Here is a 21,079-nt window from a genome sequence, read left to right as displayed (position 1 = left end):
GGAATATAGGAATATCAAAATTGCCCTATGTATTGTTCTTATAGAGACTACGAAGGCATGGTCAAATTACTGTATTACAGCTTGCACAGAGGCATTTAAGCAATCATTTTCCCATGCTCCATACATGAATATAATGGGAAGAACACTAATAGGTGTACAATAGGAAGTACCTCTCACACACACTTCATAGAGGTTTGGAGAGTATCAATGTAGATGAATTGAATGGAGTACTAGGGAAAACTGACAAATGCTGCTTTAAGATTACCTCCACCATTCACCAATTGGTAGATTGCAAAGTATAGATACAGATGCAGATTTGCATCACAAAATAATTTTATTTCACAAACCTCAAAAATACAAATTTTTAAAAGGAATCACATTTTGTAAAATGTAAAAATTATGTAAGACAGACTATATTAACAAATCTTGCAAATACCCCAGACATGCTATAACATGTTTCATAGTCCATTGTGATCCTCTTCACTCTCTCACTAGTATGGTGCACGGTATGGGTATTCAGGATGTTCGTTAATCCTGTAATGAAAAGAAATGATGCTTATCAAGACTAGCCTGTAACAATGCAAGTGTTACTACTCTCTTCTATAATTTGACAAAGTAAACTGTTTTCTAAAATTATGTGAATCATCGAAAACTTGTTTTGTCTAGTCATCTTTGGAACACAAATATATACAGAGTGACATATAGAAAGATCTAGATTCAGAAAATCGATGAAAAAAGAAGACTTCTGCTGATGTCAAACTGTAAGTGCAGTTTGATAGGATCTGGGTTTATTCATGCTATTTAACAATAGACATATAATCAACTGAACTGATGTACTCAAAGCTTTGAGCTTTGTTGTCCACTATCTTCATGTTATAACGAATACCTCTTTATCACAGTGTAAAATCCTTTGTTATCTTGGAGCAGTCACACACTATCTGCAGTTTCACTAATGTTGAATGTGGCATTTCAAGCTTCATTTTATACTTACAGTGATAGCTCCAAGAAACAAGAAATGTAGGCAATTCTTACAGGCAGGGCTACCTGTGAAAACAGGCATGTGATTTACAAGCTCAGCTGCAACCTCTGTGCTGCATTCTATGTAGGCATGACAACCAACAAGCTGTTTGTCCGCATGAATGGCCACCAACAAACTGTGGCCAAAAAACAAGTGGACCACCCTGTAGCTGAACACACTGCCAAACATGATACCCCTCATCTCAATGACTGCTTCACAGCCTGTGCCATATAGATCCTTCCCACCAACACCAGCTTTTCTGAATTGCGCAGGTGGAAACTTTCCATGCAATACATCCTACGTTCCCGTAACCCTCCTGGCCTCAACCTTCGTTAGTCACTGTCCTCACCCATCCAGCCCCCTACCTGTTCCCATTCCAGCACTGCACAGCCGTCATTTCACCGCCACACCCAGTCTTTAAATTTATTTTTATTTTTATTTCTCTTCTTTCCACAACTTACCCCCTTCCCCCTCCACACCTTCTCTCCTGCCCTCCATCTAAACTGCAACACTTCACTGCCCGCCACTCCCACCATATTATCCCTCCCCCTCCCCGCCCCAGCCTCCTCCTTACCCCCACCCAGTCACCACTCCCATCATGCACTGGTGCTGCCACTCGCAGTGTAGTTTCAGCTCTCTGAGACTGCAGATGTGTGTGCAAGTTGCACTTCCATGAGTGTGTGTATGCGTGTGTGTATGTGTCTACTGCTGACAAAGGCCTTAATGGCCGAAAGCTATGATTGTGTGAATCTTTTTATTGTGCCTATCGCGACTCAGCACCTCCGCTATATGGTGAGTAGCAACTTTCCTTCTGTCATATTGTTAAATTCCATCCTGGATTTTCCATTGTCTCATATATTCTGTACTCATTAGATTGTTCACTCCATTCAACAGATCCTGTAATTCTTCTTCACTTTCACTGAGGATAGCAATGACATCAGCAAATCTTATCACTGATATCCTTTTGCCTTGAATTGTAATCCCGCTCTTGAACCTTTCTTTTATTTCCATGATTGCTTCTCTGATGGCTATATTGAACAGTAGGGGTGAAAGACTACATCCCTCTCTTACACCATTTTCAATCTGAGCACTTTTTGCTTCACGTTACACTCTCATTGATCTCTGTAACACATCTTATTTTCTTTTCTATTCTTCTGTATACTACTCTTGTCAACAACTTTGATGCATGAGCTGTGAAGTTGACTGTGTGATAATTCTCGCACTTGTTGGCTCTTACTGTCTACAGAATTGCATGGACGATGCATTTCCAAAAGTATCATACATCCTTCAGTGATTGTCAAAATTCTGGTAGAATGTTACCTATCCCTCCTGCCTTATTTGATTTTAAGTCTTTCAGAGCTCTTCTAAATTCTGATTCTAATACTGTATCCCCTATCTCTTCCCTACTGACTTCTGTTTCTTCTTCTGTCATGTCATCAGATAAGTCCTCCCCCTCATAGAGGCCCCCAAGTGTTCTCTTTCCACTTATCTGCTTTCTCTTCTCTGCATATAACAATGGAATTCCCATTACACTCTTAATGTTACAGCCTTGCTTTTAATTTCACTGATGATTGTTTGACTTTGGGTATACTGAGTCAGTCCTTCTGACAACCGTTTCTCTTTTGATTCCTTCACATTTCTTCCTGCAGATGTTCTTCACGAGGCCCTTAGCTTCCCTCCACTTCCCATTTATTTCATTCCAAAGTGAGTTATATTTCTGTATTCTTGAATTTCCCTGCACATTTTTGTACTTCCTTCTTCAGTTGAAATATTTCTTTGGAGTTATGTTCCTTGTACTTATGTTTTTCTTTCCAGCTTCTGTAATTTCCCTTTTTTAGAGATTCCTCTTCACAGTATCTACAGTTTCAGAGAACTTCAAGTGCACCTCTTTATTCCTTAATACTTCTGTAGCCCAGTTATTTGACCATTTATTTTTATGACTACTCACTTAAGTTACAGCCAACTCTTTGTCATTACTAAATTGTGATCTGACTATGTCTGCTCCTGGGTATTCCTTACAATGGAATATCTGATTTTTTAATTCCTGCCAGACCATGATGTAATCTAACTGGAATCTTCCAGTGCCTTCAGGCCTTCTGCAAGTATACCTACTTCTCTTGTGATTCTTGAACAGAATATTCACTATTAAATTCCTTGCAGAACTCTATAAGTCTTTGTCCTCTCTCATTCCTACTACCGACCCTATATTCTCCTGTAACCTCTTCCCGTAATCCTGCCCCTGAAACTGCATTCCATTCTCCATGATTATCAGATTTTCATCTCCCTTTACATACTGAATCATCCTTTAAATATCCCCATTCTATGTCTTCATCTTCTGCTTGCAACATTAGCATGTTTACCTGAACTATTGTTGTCAGTGTTGGTTTACGGTCAATTCTGATGAGAACAACCGTATCACTGAACTATTCACAGTAACTCACTCTCTGCCCTACCTTCCAATTCAATATGAATCCTAGTCCCAGTATACCATTTCCTGCAGCTGTTGATATACATCCTACATTTGTGTCACCAGAAATCCTTGTCTTCTTTCCAATTCTCCCACCAACACACATTATATCTAGATTGACCCTTGGCATTTGCCTTTTGAGAAGTTATAGCCTCCCAACCACATCCAAACCTCTGACATTCTATGCCCCAATTTGTGGAAATTACCCTTTCATTGATTATTCACTCTTTTTCTCTTGGTCACTTCTCCCTTGGCAGTCCCCTCACAGAGATCTGAATGCGGGACTAGTCTGTTACCTTTTGTCAATGGAGAGATCACCATGACACCTATTCAATTACAGGCCACATGTCCTGTGTTTACATATTATTTGTCTTTAACACAGTGGTTTCCATTGCCTTCCACATCCTCAGGCTGTTGATCATAGCTGATTCTACTGCCTTTTAGAGGCAGTTTGCCACATCAAAGGCAAGAGGTCCCCTGAACCTCCATCTGCTACTCCACCCTTGTTGACATGGCTGTTGGCAGAATGATGGTGACTTCTTATGCCAGAAGGCTTTGGCTGCAATTGCTGATTATTTTTATTCAGAACCTAAGCAGTGGCAAGGTTCAAACCTGGGACCCAGGGTCTTCTTATTACTAGTCAAAGACGCAAGCCCAAGTCCACAGATGAAAACTACTGTTCTACTGACTCATAACAAATGTATGAGCATATAGACTATCTCCATAAGAATGTGATTAGATGAAAGAATTATATCTATGTTTTCCTGAACTTCCTGGACCAGGAACAAATGTAACATCAAGAGTACCACCCTTTGACTGTCCCCAAATACAAGATAAGTCTGCCTTACTGTACTAGTGATAACTTATTTTTATTGGAAATGGTACACCTGAGATTTTTAGGTAGAAACTGTCTTAAAGAAACATTTAAGGACAAACAAAATAGTAAATCTTAATTAACTTGAATCTGCTTGGAGCTGGAGGACATCAAGCAACTTTGAGATGGTTAAATTGGAAATTTGTACAAAATGATCATAGTTGAACAGCACTTTCAAAACTGTGCATTATTTTCTGAAAGAGTTGTTATATTGTACTTATTTCAGTTACCTTGAACAGCACTTCTGATGCTATTACTGTTTACACAAAAGTGCTACTATGGAGCAATTCTGAAGTAAATCTGAATGACTTAAATAAAAAAGCCCAAAATCAGTGACAATTTGCTTTAAATTTGGATGAATGCAAGATATTGTAAATGAGTAGAGGGGAAAAAGCCTGGTACATTTTGACACAGCATGCAACTGAACATGGTTCCATTGATTAATTGTCTTGGTGCAGTGCAATATGAAGTGGATTAAATAAATATATATAACATCACTTGTAATTCATGGCATGTGTTTATTGGGTGACTTCTGGAAATGCATAGGACATATGAAAACGGGAATACATACAATATTCCAGAATGAGATTTTCACTCTGCAGCGGAGTATGCGCTGATATGAAACTTACTGGCAGATTGAAACTGTGTGCCCGACCGAGACTCGAACTCAGGACCTTTGCCTTTCGCGGGCAAGTACTCTACCATCTGAGCTACTGAAGCATGACTCACGCCCGGTACTCACAGCTTTACTTCTGCCAGTATCTCGTCTCCCACCTTCCAAACTTTACAGAAGCTCTCCTGCGAACCTTGCAGAACTAGCACTCCTGAAAGAAAGGATATAGCGGAGACATGGCTTAGCCACAGCCTGGGGGATGTTTCCAGAATGAGATTTTCACTCTGCAGCGGAGTATGCGCTGATATGAAACTTCCTGGCAGATTAAAACTGTGTGCCCGACCGAGACTCGAACTCAGGACCTTTGCCTTTCGCGGGCAAGTGCTCTACCATCTGAGCTACCGAAGCATGACTCACGCCCGGTACTCACAGCTTTACTTCTGCCAGTATCTCGTCTCCCACGTTCCAAACTTTACAGAAGCTCTCCTGCGAACCTTTCAGACTAGCACTCCTGAAAGGAAGGATATAGCGGAGACATGGCTTAGGCACAGCCTGGGGGATGTTTCCAGAATGAGATTTTCACTCTGCAGCAGAGTATGCGCTGATATGAAACTTCCTGGCAGATTAAAACTGTGTGCCCGACTGAGACTCGAACTCGGGACCTTTGCCTTTCACGGGCAAGTGCTCTACCATCTGAGCTACTGAAGCAATCTGCCAGGAAGTTTCATATCAGCGCATACTCCGCTGCAGAGTGAAAATCTCATTCTGGAAACATCCCCCAGGCTGTGGCTAAGCCATGTCTCCGCTATATCCTTTCTTTCAGGAGTGCTAGTTCTGCAAGGTTCGCAGGAGAGCTTCTGTGAAGTTTGGAAGGTGGGAGACGAGATACTGGCAGAAGTAAAGCTGTGAGTACCGAGCGTGAGTCGTGCTTTGGTAGCTCAGATGGTAGAGCACTTGCCCGCGAAAGGCAAAGGTCCCGAGTTCGAGTCTCGGTCGGGCACACAGTTTTAATCTGCCAGGAAGTTTCACATACAATACTGTTGTTCAGCCTACTCTTGATAACTATTTAAGTGTTTCACATTCTCAAGGAAACAGATTTTTGTCAATTCATTCAGTGATTGTAAGTGTGTTATGGAGAAGATCCGGGAGCTTATCTTGGAATGTATGGAAGATGGATTACTATTTTTCCATGAAGTGGTGGGCAAGTTAGGACAACTAATATTCAAGACAAACGGTTAAATAATTTTTCCGGCTCTATTGAATACTATATGTAAGACCCACAAGACCAAGAGAAGAGATATTAGTGTATGTAGGAAGCACACACAGATGTTATCATTGCACATATTTTCTGATGGAAGCAGAGAGGAAGTGACAAATACAGAAAAAAATAAATTTCACCATGCATTGTACAGTTGCTTTGGGTATATACATGGCATTTCTAAAATTAATGTAAAAAAGACAGCGTTGGTATAGAGTGTCATAACAAGCAACTTTCAACTAACAATCCATGTTCACACTCCTTAGCATTAAGAGCTAGGCACCATTTAAAAGTGTGATGTGCCACTAGGAAGGTAGGCATAAACCCACTATCCGAGCCGACATGGTAGCAGGTCTGCTGGTCAACATTTTCAGTTTATTTGTGACATCAAAGTAGAAGAGAAATAAGATTGTCATTTCATAATCTTTATTTGCAAGCAGCTATAAAAATGGCTCAAAATTACACCCTTCTGCTTGAATGCACACCATGCAATGACACCTGGGTGAGTGTTGCACCCTTTTAAATGCCCCTGGCAAAGTGGGGATTGCATCAGAGGCTACCACAATGCACACTATCAGCTCTTCATCTATCTCAATAGGTGTTTTGATAAACAATAGATTTCAGGTATTCTCAGACGAAAAAATCAAGGGGCATCAAGTCAAGGAAATGTGCTTGACATGGCATTGATCCACCACACCCACCAAAGGTCTCATCTAAATGATTTCACACCACACAAATGAAGTACACAGATGCACCATCATGTTGATGCCACATGCATTGTTGGATGTTGAGGGGAATGTGTACCAATGACTGAGGCAATGTTCCCTCAAAAAGATAAAGTATGTGTTTGCATCCAATCATTATGGTAGCATGTAAGGATCAATAAAATTATTGCCTACCAAATCAACCCAAATGTTGACAGCAAAGCACTCTTAGTTACCACGAACAATGGCAATGTGCACATTTTCCCAGGCCCACATCTGTTGATTGTGGTTGTTGAACAAACCTTCCTATGTAAAGGATGTCTCATCTGTAAAAAGTACAATGTGTGACAATTCAAGTTGAATGGCACATTTCTACAAGAACCACTGGTGGACGTCAGTGTGATGCAGAAAATGGGTTAAGGGCTTGAACTTTCTGAAGGTGTGTAAGGGTGCAAATCATCCTCATTCCACACACACTGGACCATGGCGGGGCTTACATCCATTTCTTGAGCAAAGCTTTGTGAGTTTGTTAAGGGCATGTTCTGTAACAATGCAAATGCCTCCTCTTCAAACTCTGGGGTACACACTGTCCGACCTCACCTGCCCGACTTTCACACCTGTATCACAAATTAATGCAATTATCAGGTATTGATGTACACCTTAAAAACACGACCACCATTACAATACCTTGTCAGTGGACTACTCACCATAAGTGAACTGCTCCTCTTAGGGTGTTAATGAAGGTGAGGATCTAGCACTTGATAATTTGGGAGCAGCTGAACAGGAGCATTTCCATCTCCCGCCCCACAACCACAGTGCATGTTTGCCCTTTCCTACCAAGAAAAGCACTCCATGCACATGCATCATTGCAATACCTTGTCAGTGGACTACTCACCTTAAGTGAACTTGCTGCTCTAAGGGTGGTGATGAATGTGAGGATGTAGCACTCAATAATTTGAAAATAGCTGAATGTACAACCTGTGAGCAATGGGAGCATTTCCATCTCTCGCCCCAGAACCACAGTGCATGTTTGCCCTTTGCTCCCAAGAAAAGTACTCCATTTCCCTTCTGCTCTGCACACCCTACCAAAGACATAAGTATCCCTGTTTGTTGACACAATGATGCAAGGCAAACCAGACTCTGCAGTGTGGATGGATGCTGCCCTCCACGTGACTTATATCAAGGAGGCATTTGCATGCCAAAAGCAATGAATTTTCATCCCAATAAATGCCAGAAGAAACTCTGTGGTGTTTTCCTGCCCACAATACCTGCTATCATTTTCACTCCAATGGTGGGTTGTACACCTACCTTCCCGGTGGTGTATGACATTCTTAATGGACAAGGGCTACTATGTGAAAGCTGCTTGATACAATCCACTCTACCAGCCCTCTCATTTTTTCCATTCATTTGAGAAACACCCTACATGTGAGAGGTAGTAACAAAGGTTTAATTAACACCTTCAAAAAATAAAATTACATAATTAATTTTTTGTATTTGCAGGTACAAGTCTGCAGTCCCAGTACACGATGAAATGCCTACAAACAGTACCAGAGCACACTGCTAGAGAAGCCAAAAACAAAATGACGTAGCTCATAGATAAAGAGGAGTATTGTACAGTAATTTGTTTTCTGCATTTGAATGGGAACAATGATCTAACAATCCCTGATGAGTTTGTGGAAATGTCCAGCAAAAATGCAACATCATATGATACAGTGGTGCAGACATTTCCAATGGGCTAACGAAGTTGGACTGATAAAGAAAGGAATGGCACACCATCCCCCTGTGGAGAACCAAGATTTTCAAAAGAAGTGGAGACCCAGGTGCTTGAAGACCAGCACGTCACAATTATAGCAATAATGGAAAAAGTGACAATTAGTCATGGGTCATGGATCAGCTTTCTTTTAACATCTTGCATGACTTTTGAACATGATGAAGATCACTACCCACTGGGTTTGACTTCTCATTCACATTGAGAAAGCCCACCAAACTGAGACAGAAGTGGTAATGTTGCAGTTGCGTCAGGCCAATACAAATGACTTTAATTTTTACTAGCTTAATCACTATGAATAAGTGCTGGGTGTAGCACTATGACCCTAAGACAAAGGAACAAAGAAATCAGTGCCAACATGTGGATTCACCAGAGAGCCAACCATCACAAGGCAAGGTGGTGATTAGAGTTTTTTGGTACTGCCATGATGTGGTCCAATAAATTATATTCATAAGGCATAAATGACCACATAAGTTTACAAGGGAACCACCCCATCGCACCCCCCTCAGATTTACTTATAAGTTGGCACAGGGGATAGGCCTTGAAAAACTGAACACAGATCAATCGAGAAAACAGGAAGAAGTTGTGTGGAACTATGAAAAAAATAAGCAAAATATACAAACTGAGTAGTCCATGCGCAAGATAGGCAACATCAAGGATGGTATAAGCTCAGGAGCACTGTGGTCCCATGGTTAGCGTGAGCAGCTGGGGAACGAGAGGTCCTCGGTTCAAGTCTTCTCTCGAGTGAAAAGTTTAATTTTTTTATTTTCAGACAATTATCAAAGTTCAGGCACTCACACATAATCAACTTCGCTCTCCAAAATTCCAGAACATGTTCAGATTTGCTTGGACATATGCAGGATTTGACAGTCTACACATGGAAAAATTTGAAAACTTTAAAAACATATGTTTTGACAGAGCACAAGGAAAACTGTGTGACTGTGAAACTGTTGCATTCATTTGTTGCAGTTTATGTGACAAACTCTTATGTTTTCATCACTTTTTTGGGAGTGATTATCACATCCACAAGAAAACCTAAATCAGGCAAGGTAGAAGAATCTTATTCGCCAAGTGTACAAGTTAGGTGGGTCGACAACATATTCCTGTTGTGTGACGCACGTGCCGTCACCACTGTCGTATGGAATATATCAGATGTGTTTTCCTGTGGAGGAATCGGTTGACCTATGACCTTCCAATCAAATGTTTTCAGTTCCCAGTGGAGAGGCACGTCCTTTCGTCTACTAATCGCACGGTTTTGCAGTGCGGTCGTAAAACACAGACACTAAACTTATTACAGTGAACAGAGACGTCAATGAACGAACGGACAGATTATAACTTTGCGAAAATAAAGAAATTAAATTTTTCACTCCAGGGAAGATTTGAACCAAGGACCTCTCATTCTGCAGCTGCTCACGCTAACCACGGGACCACGGCACTCCTGAGCTCACGCTCTCCTTGATGTTGCCTATGCTGCGCATGGACTACTCAGTTTGAATATTTTGCGATTTTTTTCATAGTTCCACACAACTTCTTCGTGTTTTCTTGATTGATCCGTGTTCAGTTTTTCAAGGCCTATCCACTGTGCCAACTTATAACTAAATCTGAGGGGGGTGCGATGGGGAGGTTCCCTTGTTAGTACCAAAATCTGCTGACTGACATGGCTAGTGTCATGGGAACCTGTGTGATGGGGTGTTTTTTCTCCATGACAACACCCCAGTTCATAAGGCACAGATCAATCATTAAAGGTGCTTTCTTTGAGCCATTAAATTTCCCCTCACCCCCACATTCTCTTGGCATGGCAATCAGTGACCTTTCCTTCAGATGAAGAAATCATTGTGTGGCAGGTGTTTCCAGAATTACGATGAGGTGATTTTTGGAGTGGAACATTTTCTGAACAAGTCTTTGCCAGCGCATCCATTGTTGTGGAAAAATGTGCTGCATTGAATGGTGAATACATGGACAAGGAGTGACGTCATTATCCAGTCTCATGATCCCAGGTTGGCTCTTTCAAGACAATAGTTAAAAGTTAATAACAAGTCGTCATATATGGGTGTAGATTATGATGATGATGATGATGATGATGATGATGATGATGATGATTAGGTTGAGGGTCTGATCTGAAAGCTTCTCTGTGAATGAGCATTCTCAAAACTTTGTGTGTGATTCACTAAGATACTTTTCTTTAGCTATGAATTATACTTAAACAAGCAGTCAATGATTAATAAAACCACCTCATCTGTATTATTATACATTTATTATGTTACAACCAGTTTTGTTCATTGAACATCTTCAGGTTACTGAGTTGTACTAAAATCATGACACAATTTGTCTGGTTATCATAACTAATGTTAAAGACCAAATCCAAAAACACTGATCATAAACATTCTATCGACCACCTAGTTGAAGTATGGCAAGCATACATAGCATCATGCATACATTAAACTGGGCATTCTGCTGACCACCTGCCCTACTTCTTGCAGCTGATCAACAGAAAGTTTATGATAAGTGTTTTTAGATTTGCTCTTTAACATTAACAATGGAAATCAGATCACTTGTCAAAGGAGTTCAATGAAAAAAACTGGTTGTAACACAATAAATGGATAATAAGACAGCTGAGGTGATTTATATTAATCAGTAACTGCTTGCAAAGTATAATTCATAGCTAAAGAAAAGTATCTTAGTGAGTCACATATATAATTTTGAAAATGATCATTCATAGAGTAGCTTTCAGTCCAGACTGTCAGCAGTCTACATCATCATCATCATCATCTACACATACACATGATGAGTGGTTTCAACTATTATCTCAAAAGAACCAACCTGGGACCATGAAACTTGGTAATGGTGTCAATTCTTCTCTACATATTCTCCACTGAAAGCAACACACTTTTTCCCAAGAATATATAACTGAGTAGAGACCTCTTTTGAAGGAGTCTCTTCAGAAAATTTTCCACTTATCTCATCATTCTGGAAATGTCTGCCAAACATTGATTCTTTCATCTGAGGAAAAAGTCACTGAGGGCTAAGTCAGGAAAATGTGGGGGGAAAGGCAAAATATGATGGCACAAAGGAGCACCTTTTATATGACCACTCTGTGCCGGATGAACTGGTGTGTTGTCAGAGAGCAAAATCACCCCCTCAAAGAGCTTCCCATGACACTCGACAAATTTCGGTATTAAGGTCCTGTGATCATTTGCTCCTTATGAATATAATCTGTTGGCACCGCACCATGACAGTCTCAAAACTGCGCTCGGTATCACCTTGCCCGATGGAGGTTTAGTCTCTGGTGAATCAACATGTTTGCATCACTTTCTTTGTTCCTTTGTCTTTGAGTCATAATGCTACAGCCAGCTCTCATTAAAAAAAAAGTGCTAAAAAGTCCTGTATTGGCCTGACACAGCTGCAGCATTGCCACTGCTGCCTTGGTTTGGTGGGCTTTCACACTGACACGGACACACACACACACACACACACACACAAAATTAAGGTGAGAGGGCCACTGATCTCTTCAGTGCAGATGCACACCAGGCTCAAACTCATATGGGAATTGACAAAACACCATGAGAAATGAGGATAATGGGCAAGGGGACTAAACATTAGTAGGGTGTGGATAAGTTGAGAATTTGTATCTTATTGGGTTGGATGGAAGGCATCCTAGGATAGCCCATACAGTTGCAATGACCACTGTGTCCAGATGGCTTAGTGGTTACAGCATCTGCCTAATAAGCAGGAGACCCAGGTTCGTATTTCCAACTTTCCCCATTGTTTTGAATCAATGTCCACTTGCAGCCAATGTCTGTAATTCCTATATGTCTTAATGATCAAGATTATTTACAAGCAGTATCTCTGATAGTTCTTTAGTCTGTACAACATATAAAAATTCAGTCGCTTAAGATAAATTCCATTTCACAATCTTCCACAAATTCCTCAGTGTTCACACCTTGATCTTTTGCCATACAGATGTATGTTCCATATTATTTCATGTTCAATTAGTCATAATTAATGATTATGTTAACTCTGAAGTGCGATGCCATATCTGTGCTACTTTACCAAATCCTTTGCCAAAATTTTCAAACTCAAAATACTGCTCATAGTGGACAAGTCAATGACAGCTATAGTAATCATTGCAATTGTATGTAACAAATTTCATACTTCTTTAAATTTTTCAGTGTCTTTTGTAGTACCGTAAGTATTAAAGATGTGAAATGAGTCATATTGTTCATACGTCACTTCTTTTTGCACCCCTGTACCAGATAATCCTAATTTCTTTAAAAGCAGACAGAGAAAAAGATGCGACTAGGAAGCTGTTGATGTAGGGGTAAGTGGATTTCAGGGAAAAGGAGGATTGGAGAACCAAAGGTATTGAGGAACATTTCCCATCACTATAATTCACAGGGGTTAGTGGTGGAGAAGTGAGCAGGATCCATGTAGCTCGAGTCACATATTTGCCACTGAGGTCTACCATATTCTGAACAGCAGTGTCCTTTTTAGCTAGGTGGTGAAGTTTACATTTGGCCACAATTTTATCGAGACCATTAACAAAAGTGGAAAACCAATTGTAGGTCATGAATGTATAAAGGGCCACACAGCTAGCTGATGGCTGGTTTTACAGATAACACTGCATCTAATTGGATAGAATATACAAATGACAGGGCTGGAATGATATGTGATGTGATGGAAGAATGCATCTGGATGTTTCATACAGCTGTAATAAACATGGCAAGATATTAGAGAGAGTTATGTGAGGATGTAACATAGTGTAACATAGTATAATGAGTAGTGAAGTACCACACTAGGATGACCAGGAAAGATTTTTGGAAGAAAATTACACATTTTGGGACTTGATGATAAGTGGTTAATATCCTTAAAGAGGATGTGATTCAGGTTTTTGACGGTGGCATTTAGTAGTAATTGTGGTACTCTTTTGCGGGTGGTTGGTGGCAGTGAATGGAAGACTGAGGATACTTCATATTTATGTAAGTTAACTTTTTCATGAATTACTTGGAACTATATTTGCACTAGAATAGCTTTAGTAATATTTGAAGGAAAATTAAATTTCACCAGGAGAAAGTCTAAAACAAAATTGTATTTGTATCATAAAATTCACATACCCTTTCAGCATGTGTTCACCAAATAAACGTCCTTTGTGACCTTTGTCCAAAGCATTTAGTTCTTCCATCTCCTCATTACTCAGTTCAAAATCAAATATCTGAAATGTATATCAAAGATTGATATTAAATTTCAAAATGCTGGATTTTATTGTAGAGAATAAACTTTTTTATCGAGCAAACAGGAGAAGCCCTCAATGAACCTGAGAAATCAAATAACAACACAATGAAAAATTCAACTATCTATAAGATGTTGCAATCTGCAGAAAGATTATATTGATAGAAAGTTACTCCGGAGGCTAAGAGAAATAAAATATACACATCAATGTAAAATGTTAACTATCAGTGTTACTTACATCAATATTTTGTTTTATTCGCTGTGGGTTTGCACTCTTTGGAATAACAACAATGTCACGCTGAATGATATGTCTCAGCAACACCTGAGCTGGAGTTTTGTTGTACTTTTCTGCCATTTTGCACACCACAGGTTCAGTCAATGGGCTAAGTTTTGGTATCCTGAAGATAATACACTTGCTTAATAACTTAATATACCATAAAATTTAATTTATTAAAATGAAAGCATAACTGGAATTTTAGTGATATTTATCTGCTATAATATGTAGAATACTAGTTAAAAATATGGATGAATCTTCAGATTCTTTCTGTTAAATTGCTTCAACAGGATAAATGTGGGAAAGGGGGGGCAGGGGGGACTGTAAGTACAGCTGATGAGAGAAAGGAACATCTTTAGAGCTCTATTCAGCTATACTAATTTTGTAACTGACCCAGAAGTTGAGACTGTTTTCCACATTTTCCAACTGCTTCTGCATAATAAAAGTTCCTGTTATTGAGGACATTGTGTTGAATCTTTCAAATCCCATGCATAATATCATGGCCATGAATGTTTAACACAGAAATATTGTGAATTTTAAAATTTTCCCAGTGAATTGAATGTTCAAACAAATTTCAGTTTAAACAATGACTGACTGCAAGCCCAAAATTTGTCTGCACGTACAATTGTTGTTTGACCCATACATGTCTATGACGCACAGCTAATCAAATCATCTCTTAAAATAATTCTCCAACTTACATATCTGCTGTTATGTAATTCCAGTATCCTATTCCAGCCCACATAATCCTATAACTAAGACAAAACCTCCTCTCACCAAATCTGAATTAATGTCCTCATACACCTTATTGACACACCCCTCTACCCAAAAAACTCCTTACATCTCATACTAACTTTCAGAAATAAATCTGTTTTGTTACTGCTGCAAAATATCTACCCCTTTGATTGCTCCCACACCCTTCAATAAATCATTCCAGCCATCCCTTCTGTATTCTATCTAAATACTACCTCCCACTTCCACACTCTTCCCCACTTCCTTTCTCTCACCCAGACGCCTTGTATCCAGTCCTGCTTTCATTCTGCCCTGCACAGCAGTCAAACCCCTTTACAAGCATGACATGATGACATGATCTAGGAATGACAGCTTCAAACCACTAAAATCTGATATATCAATGATTCTTTATTTGGAGGTAGTTCGACCATAGATCATCATCAGTCAACATAATATTGGGTTGGTGCATAAGTCAAAGCCATTTTTCATTGGGTTGGTGCATAAGTCCAAGCTATTCTTCATTGGATTGCCACTCTTGCTTTGTGAAGCCATAGTTTTTCATTATTCAATTGTTTTTCTTCTGTTTTGAGTTTAAATGTTGCAAACATGGAATGTGTTATTAACAACTTGTTCTGACCATTTTCAAGACTAGTCAGTATGGAATGTCAAGTAGAGAAAAGTGAACATTTCCAGCAGATTTTACTCTTTGACTGTAATTAAGGATCTAGTGCTGCAGAAACCAAGAGAAGAATTTGTGATCTGTACAGGAGAGAAGCATTTGCTAAGAGGACACCATGGGAATGGTTTTCTTGTTTCGAAGAAGCAAAATTTTACTTGTGTGATGAACTGCATTCTGGAAGACCTTTCTCTGATGAAAACTGCCTAAATCAGTTGGTTCAAAATAATCCTTGCTAAACAATGCAGTAATTGGCATAATTTATGTAATGTGATCACAAAACGATTGTGTGCCACTTGTATTCAGTGGGTAAGGTGCAAACATTGGGTACCAAGTATTAAGAGGTACCAACAAAAATCAATGAATAACCAATGTTCATGTTTGCTGGCCCATTACAGTTCTGTCTATTGTAGGCAAACAATTATATACCATATTCTCTAGATTTAGCCCCTTCTGATTATCACCTTACAGATGAAGAGGTGATTAAACTTGCATGCTCAAAAAATTAAGTTGTGCATTTGGTGAAAGCAAATAGGCATAGGAAGCTAAAAATAACAGCTTCTGTGTATACAGAACAGCTAAGATGACTTGCAGTTGCTACTGAAAACAAAACACATGGTAAACCTTTGTTGTTATACCATGATAATGCACACCTGCATAAGGTTGCAATCATGACATATGCATTTGCTCAACTTGGTTGGCAACCACTTCCTCACCTTCCATATTCTCTAGACACACACACACACACACACACACACACACACACACACACACACACACACACACACACACACACACACACCTTCCCCCCCCCCTCCCCCAACCCTCTCTTTGACAACATTGAGGGACAAGTGTTTCAAGATGAAGTTTCTCTTAGCACTGGGTAACAGATTTCTTTCACTTAAAACCACAACAGTTCTGTAGGAGAGGCTCTGAACTCCAGCCAGAACACTGTCAGGCAATCACTAATGAAGAATGAATATATACTGGGTAGTGTGTCAATCTTGTTATCATGTATTATATTGTAATGTATTGTTGTGTATTTTATGCTAATGAAATAAACTCATGGCTTTAAAAAATTGGCATGAACTTATCCTCCGACCCTATATTATACAGTACATATACTAAGGAAGTTTATTAATGTCAGGTATACAAACAAGAGAGAAGAGCACCATGACTCTACAAATACTTTCATTGTTTGGTATGACTTTGTTTTAAAATGAATGATAGTCTGTTTGCTCAGTCATTATTTAGTCCACTGAGAACAACTTAGAATGTAAAGACTGAAATGTTAACTTCTACTTGCCAATAAAAATAATAAATGTCGTGTGACTGGGGCCTCCCGTCGGGTAGACCGTTCGCCGGGTGCAAGTCTTTCGATTTGACGCCACTTCGGCGACTTGTGCGTTGATGGGGATGAAATGATAATGATTAGGACAACACAACACCCAGTCGCTGAGTGGAGAAAATCTCCAACACAGCCGGGAATCAAACCTGGGCCCTCAGGATTGACATTCCGTCACGCTGACAACTCAGTTACCGGGGCGGACTACTTGCCAATAAATATGGACAGTTTCTTCTTTATATTATAAGTCCTTAAATGTTATGTACGTTACTGTCACCTCATTCTATTTTTAACAGGTATATTTTTAATTTATTATTTGTTTAACCTGGCAAGGCCCTCTCTTACATCTAACCAGGTGTTCTACATATTTTGCGTCACATATATTTCAGTACAAATGTTATACCACATTTTGGAATTAAAACTTACAATATTATAGGTAAAAAACACACACACACAGCTTATTATACTTGTACAGCAATAATTAGAAATTGTGGAAAGGTATGTTTTTACTTATGAGCACAAGCAGCAAGCAGGAATGGGCATGAAAAAATGAGGTGAAGGAATGTGATAACACACAGGTAGTGAACAGAGAGAAAAGAAGGTGGCATGACTCAGAGAGAAAGGAAAACAGAAATGAGCATAACTGGGAGAAGATAGGAGCTCAGGGGTAGTTGGCCTTCTGTATTAATTTTTGAGGAAAACATTATGAATGTGACATAAGGAACTGCTTCAACTGCAGTGAAGCTTGTTCCAGAGGCAGGCAAACATGACAGTCAAGGAGTTTCAAATACTTTTGTTTTGTGAATGGGCTCTGTTAGAGTACTACATAAATAGGACCTTTGTTTCAGTTATGATGCCATGATAGGTGTTTAATCTCTAGTGTGAGGTAATGGGATGCTTGAGTATGGAGGAGCTGGTGAAGTAGGAAATCATGTGGTATTCATGTAATTTACCTGGTTGCAACCACTGCAACTGTGCATATGAAGCACTGACATCGTAATATCAACAGATGTTGAAGATGTGACACACATAAACATTCATGATTAGTTCTAATTGTCTTATGTTTTCGCTACTTGTTTCACGTTGAATTACATCACAACAGTGGAGTTGTGGTAAAAGAAATGCTTGCATGAGTTTACACTTCACATCGTGTGGAAATATGTTAGAAAACTTTTTGAGGATGTAGCAGATGAGCAGTGCCTATCAGATGGAGAGAGTCCGACAGCTGATCAGTTCCAGTCATTCCACCAGGAAGGAGGTACACGGCTCGTGTTGTCTGTAATTCAACTATGCCTAGATGGTCAATACTGCAGTTTGATCGTGTCTGCATTGTTACTTTGTGCCAGAAAGGGCTCTCAACAAGAGAAGTGTCCATGCACCTCATATTGAACCAAAGTGATGTTGTTTGGACATGGAGGAGACACAAATAGACAGGAACTGTCTAGGACATGCCTTGCTCAGTCTGCCCAAGGGCTACTACTACAGTCGATGACCTCTACCTATGAATTATGGCTCGGAGGAACCCCAACAGAAATGCCACCATGTTGAATGATGCTTTTTGTGCAACCACACGACATCGTGTTATGACTCAAACTGTGCGCAATAGGCTGCATGATGCTCAACTTCACTCCCGACAACCATGGCGAGGTCCATCTTTGCAACCACAACACCATGCAGCTCGGTGCAGATGGGCCCAAGAACATGCCGAATGGACCACTCAGGATTAGCATTATGTTCTCTTCACTAATGAGTGTCGCATATGCCTTCAACCAGAAAATCGTCGGAGACGTGTTTGGAGGCAACCTGGTCAGGCTGAACTTCTTACACACACTCTCCAATGAGTGCAGCAAGGTGGAGGTCCCTTGCTGTTTTGGGATGGCATTATTTGGGGCCGACGTATGGCACTGGAGGTCATGGAAGGCACAGTAATGGCTGTATGATACGTGAATGCCATCCTCCAACCGATAGTGCAATCATATCGGCAGCATATTGGTGAGGCATTCTTCTTCATGGATGACAATTCGCACCCCTATCATACACGTCTTGTGACTGATTTCCTTCAGGAAAATGACATTGCACAACTAGAGTGGCCAGCATGTTCTCCAGACATGAACCCTATCCTACATGCCTGGGATACATTGAAAAGGGCTGTTTATGGACGAAGTGACCCACCAACCACTCTGAGAGATCTATGCTGAATCGCCATTGAGGAGTGGGACAATCTGGACCAACAGTGCCTTGATGAACTTGTGGATAGAATGCCACGATGAATACAGGCATACAACAATGCAAGACGATGTACTACTGGGTATTAGAGGTACCGGTGTGTACAGCAATCTGGACCACCACCTCTGAAGGTCTCGCTGTATGGTTGTACAACATGAAATGTGTGGTTTTCATGAGCAATAAAAAGGTGTGGAAATGTTGTTTATGTTGATCTCTATTCCAGTTTTATTCACAGGTTCTGGAACTCTTGGAACCAAGGTGATGCAAAACTTTTTTTGATGTGTGTATAAAGAGGAACAAGTGGTGTTGTTGTTATCACAACACATTACAAGCAAAGTGCTCATCTCCGACAGCAAAAGGTAGAATTCAGAAACATGAAGTTGGAGGGAAGGATTAATATATGGTGGTAGGGTGTACTCACTGATTTGCAAAGATATAAAGCCACTGTAAGACACCTCTGTGAATCAGGTTGAACTATTGGAAAATAAACTGGATAAGAAGACAACAACTTCTCTACATTTCAAAATCACCTCTGGTAAGCACCCTAGGAGACTTTCTCCCTCTCACTCCATTAATGATAAATCTCAGCCCACTTTGTCATCAACACCCTGATTGTGCCACACAGGCTACATCTTTGTCCAAGCTGGCAACAAGACCTGTTGCAGGATGTGACATTATATCTACAAGAGTGTGACTGCTGGTCATAAAGTGTGTAGATTGTAATGGAACAATGTTTATGCTGTTGCAACAAAAGAATCTTATTATGTTTATTGCAGTGAAAGTGTCTCTCACTAAGTCTATGTTCATATCTCCCATTATGATGACATGTTCCTAATGATGCTGAAGTGAATGTACCATGTCTCTAACAGTGAACATTATAACAATCCTTCAAGAAAAACTATAAGTTTTCCTTTTCTCAGTCAGCTATAAATGTACTGAGTTTTAAATGACTTACATTTCAGGGTCATCCCCAATCATCTTCACAAAACTTTGTAGTCCAGGTGATCCAATTGGTGCATAAGCACAAACTGATATGTCCAGTGCATGACAGAAAGCGACAAGTTCACATTGTTGAAAATATACGTGCAGTTCCACCTGTAGATTTGCAGGTACAATGCGAGCAGAATCCGTAATTCGCTTTATCTGGTTTGAATTAAAGTTAGACAGCCCAATAGCATGAGTTAAACCAGAATCCACAAGTTTTTCCATTGCCTGAGAAGAAGTAGTAGCAAAATTTCATATTTATCAAAAAAATAAAAAAGAAAAAGAAAAAAGACAGAGCAGCAAAAGCACAACATCAACAGCAATGAAATATTTTAAATAATTTAACATAATGCAGAATACATAACTTATTTTATCCAAACATATGCCACAGTGTACCAAACTATTTTAAAAAAGTACTATACTATTTTACTGGTGTGACTGAGTCAACTGTTATTAACCATTTAATAAAAATCTGTCTAGTTGCACAGATGACTTTCTATTTCACACAGGGTAAACCCAAACTCCATTGACAAAATTCTGGAGGCTGTTCAGGGATAAAAATATTTTGATATAAGGGACCTGTGGCCTCCAGCATCTTATTACAGAATAATTGCATTTTGTTTGATTTCTTATCTCCATCTATTTTCCCATCTGTACTGCACTGAAATATCTGCACAAAATGTGAATGTTGATATCATTTGCTGTGTCTTGTTTGGTTACAAACGTGCTTGATTCACTCAATGTACTTGCTATTGACAACAGTAATGTCCACTTTACTCTTCTCCCTCAAGCTTCTATTCAGTACTGCTATTTTACCAGCAGTGTTTGTTGTGTGTTAACAGAGATACAAGTTGTACGGGTAGGTTTCTCAGAAGAATTGGCCAATATGGTTTGGTTTCACTGAAGGTATTGCAAAA

The 21,079-nt window shown here is 39.7% G+C and overlaps 1 protein-coding gene across 1 annotated transcript in view; it reads right to left on the bottom strand.

The window, feature by feature from the left end:
* Positions 1-312: 312 nt before the first annotated feature.
* LOC126239227 (1,5-anhydro-D-fructose reductase-like) overlaps positions 313-21,079 on the bottom strand; it is a 144,953-nt gene continuing 124,186 nt past the window's right edge. The window contains exons 4-7 of the mRNA XM_049947845.1: positions 20,134-20,390; positions 14,167-14,326; positions 13,814-13,911; positions 313-534 (exon numbers count right to left, since the gene is read on the bottom strand). Of these exons, the coding sequence (XP_049803802.1) occupies positions 492-534; positions 13,814-13,911; positions 14,167-14,326; positions 20,134-20,390 (558 nt within the window). The 3' untranslated portion in view covers positions 313-491. The remainder of the gene's footprint in view (positions 535-13,813; positions 13,912-14,166; positions 14,327-20,133; positions 20,391-21,079) is intronic.

The sequence above is a fragment of the Schistocerca nitens genome, chromosome 1 (genome assembly GCF_023898315.1).
Source record: "Schistocerca nitens isolate TAMUIC-IGC-003100 chromosome 1, iqSchNite1.1, whole genome shotgun sequence".
NCBI classification, from domain to species: Eukaryota; Metazoa; Arthropoda; class Insecta; order Orthoptera; family Acrididae; genus Schistocerca; species Schistocerca nitens.
The sequence above is the reverse complement of the archived record's forward strand: the minus strand, read 5'-3'. Positions and strand labels throughout refer to the sequence as shown.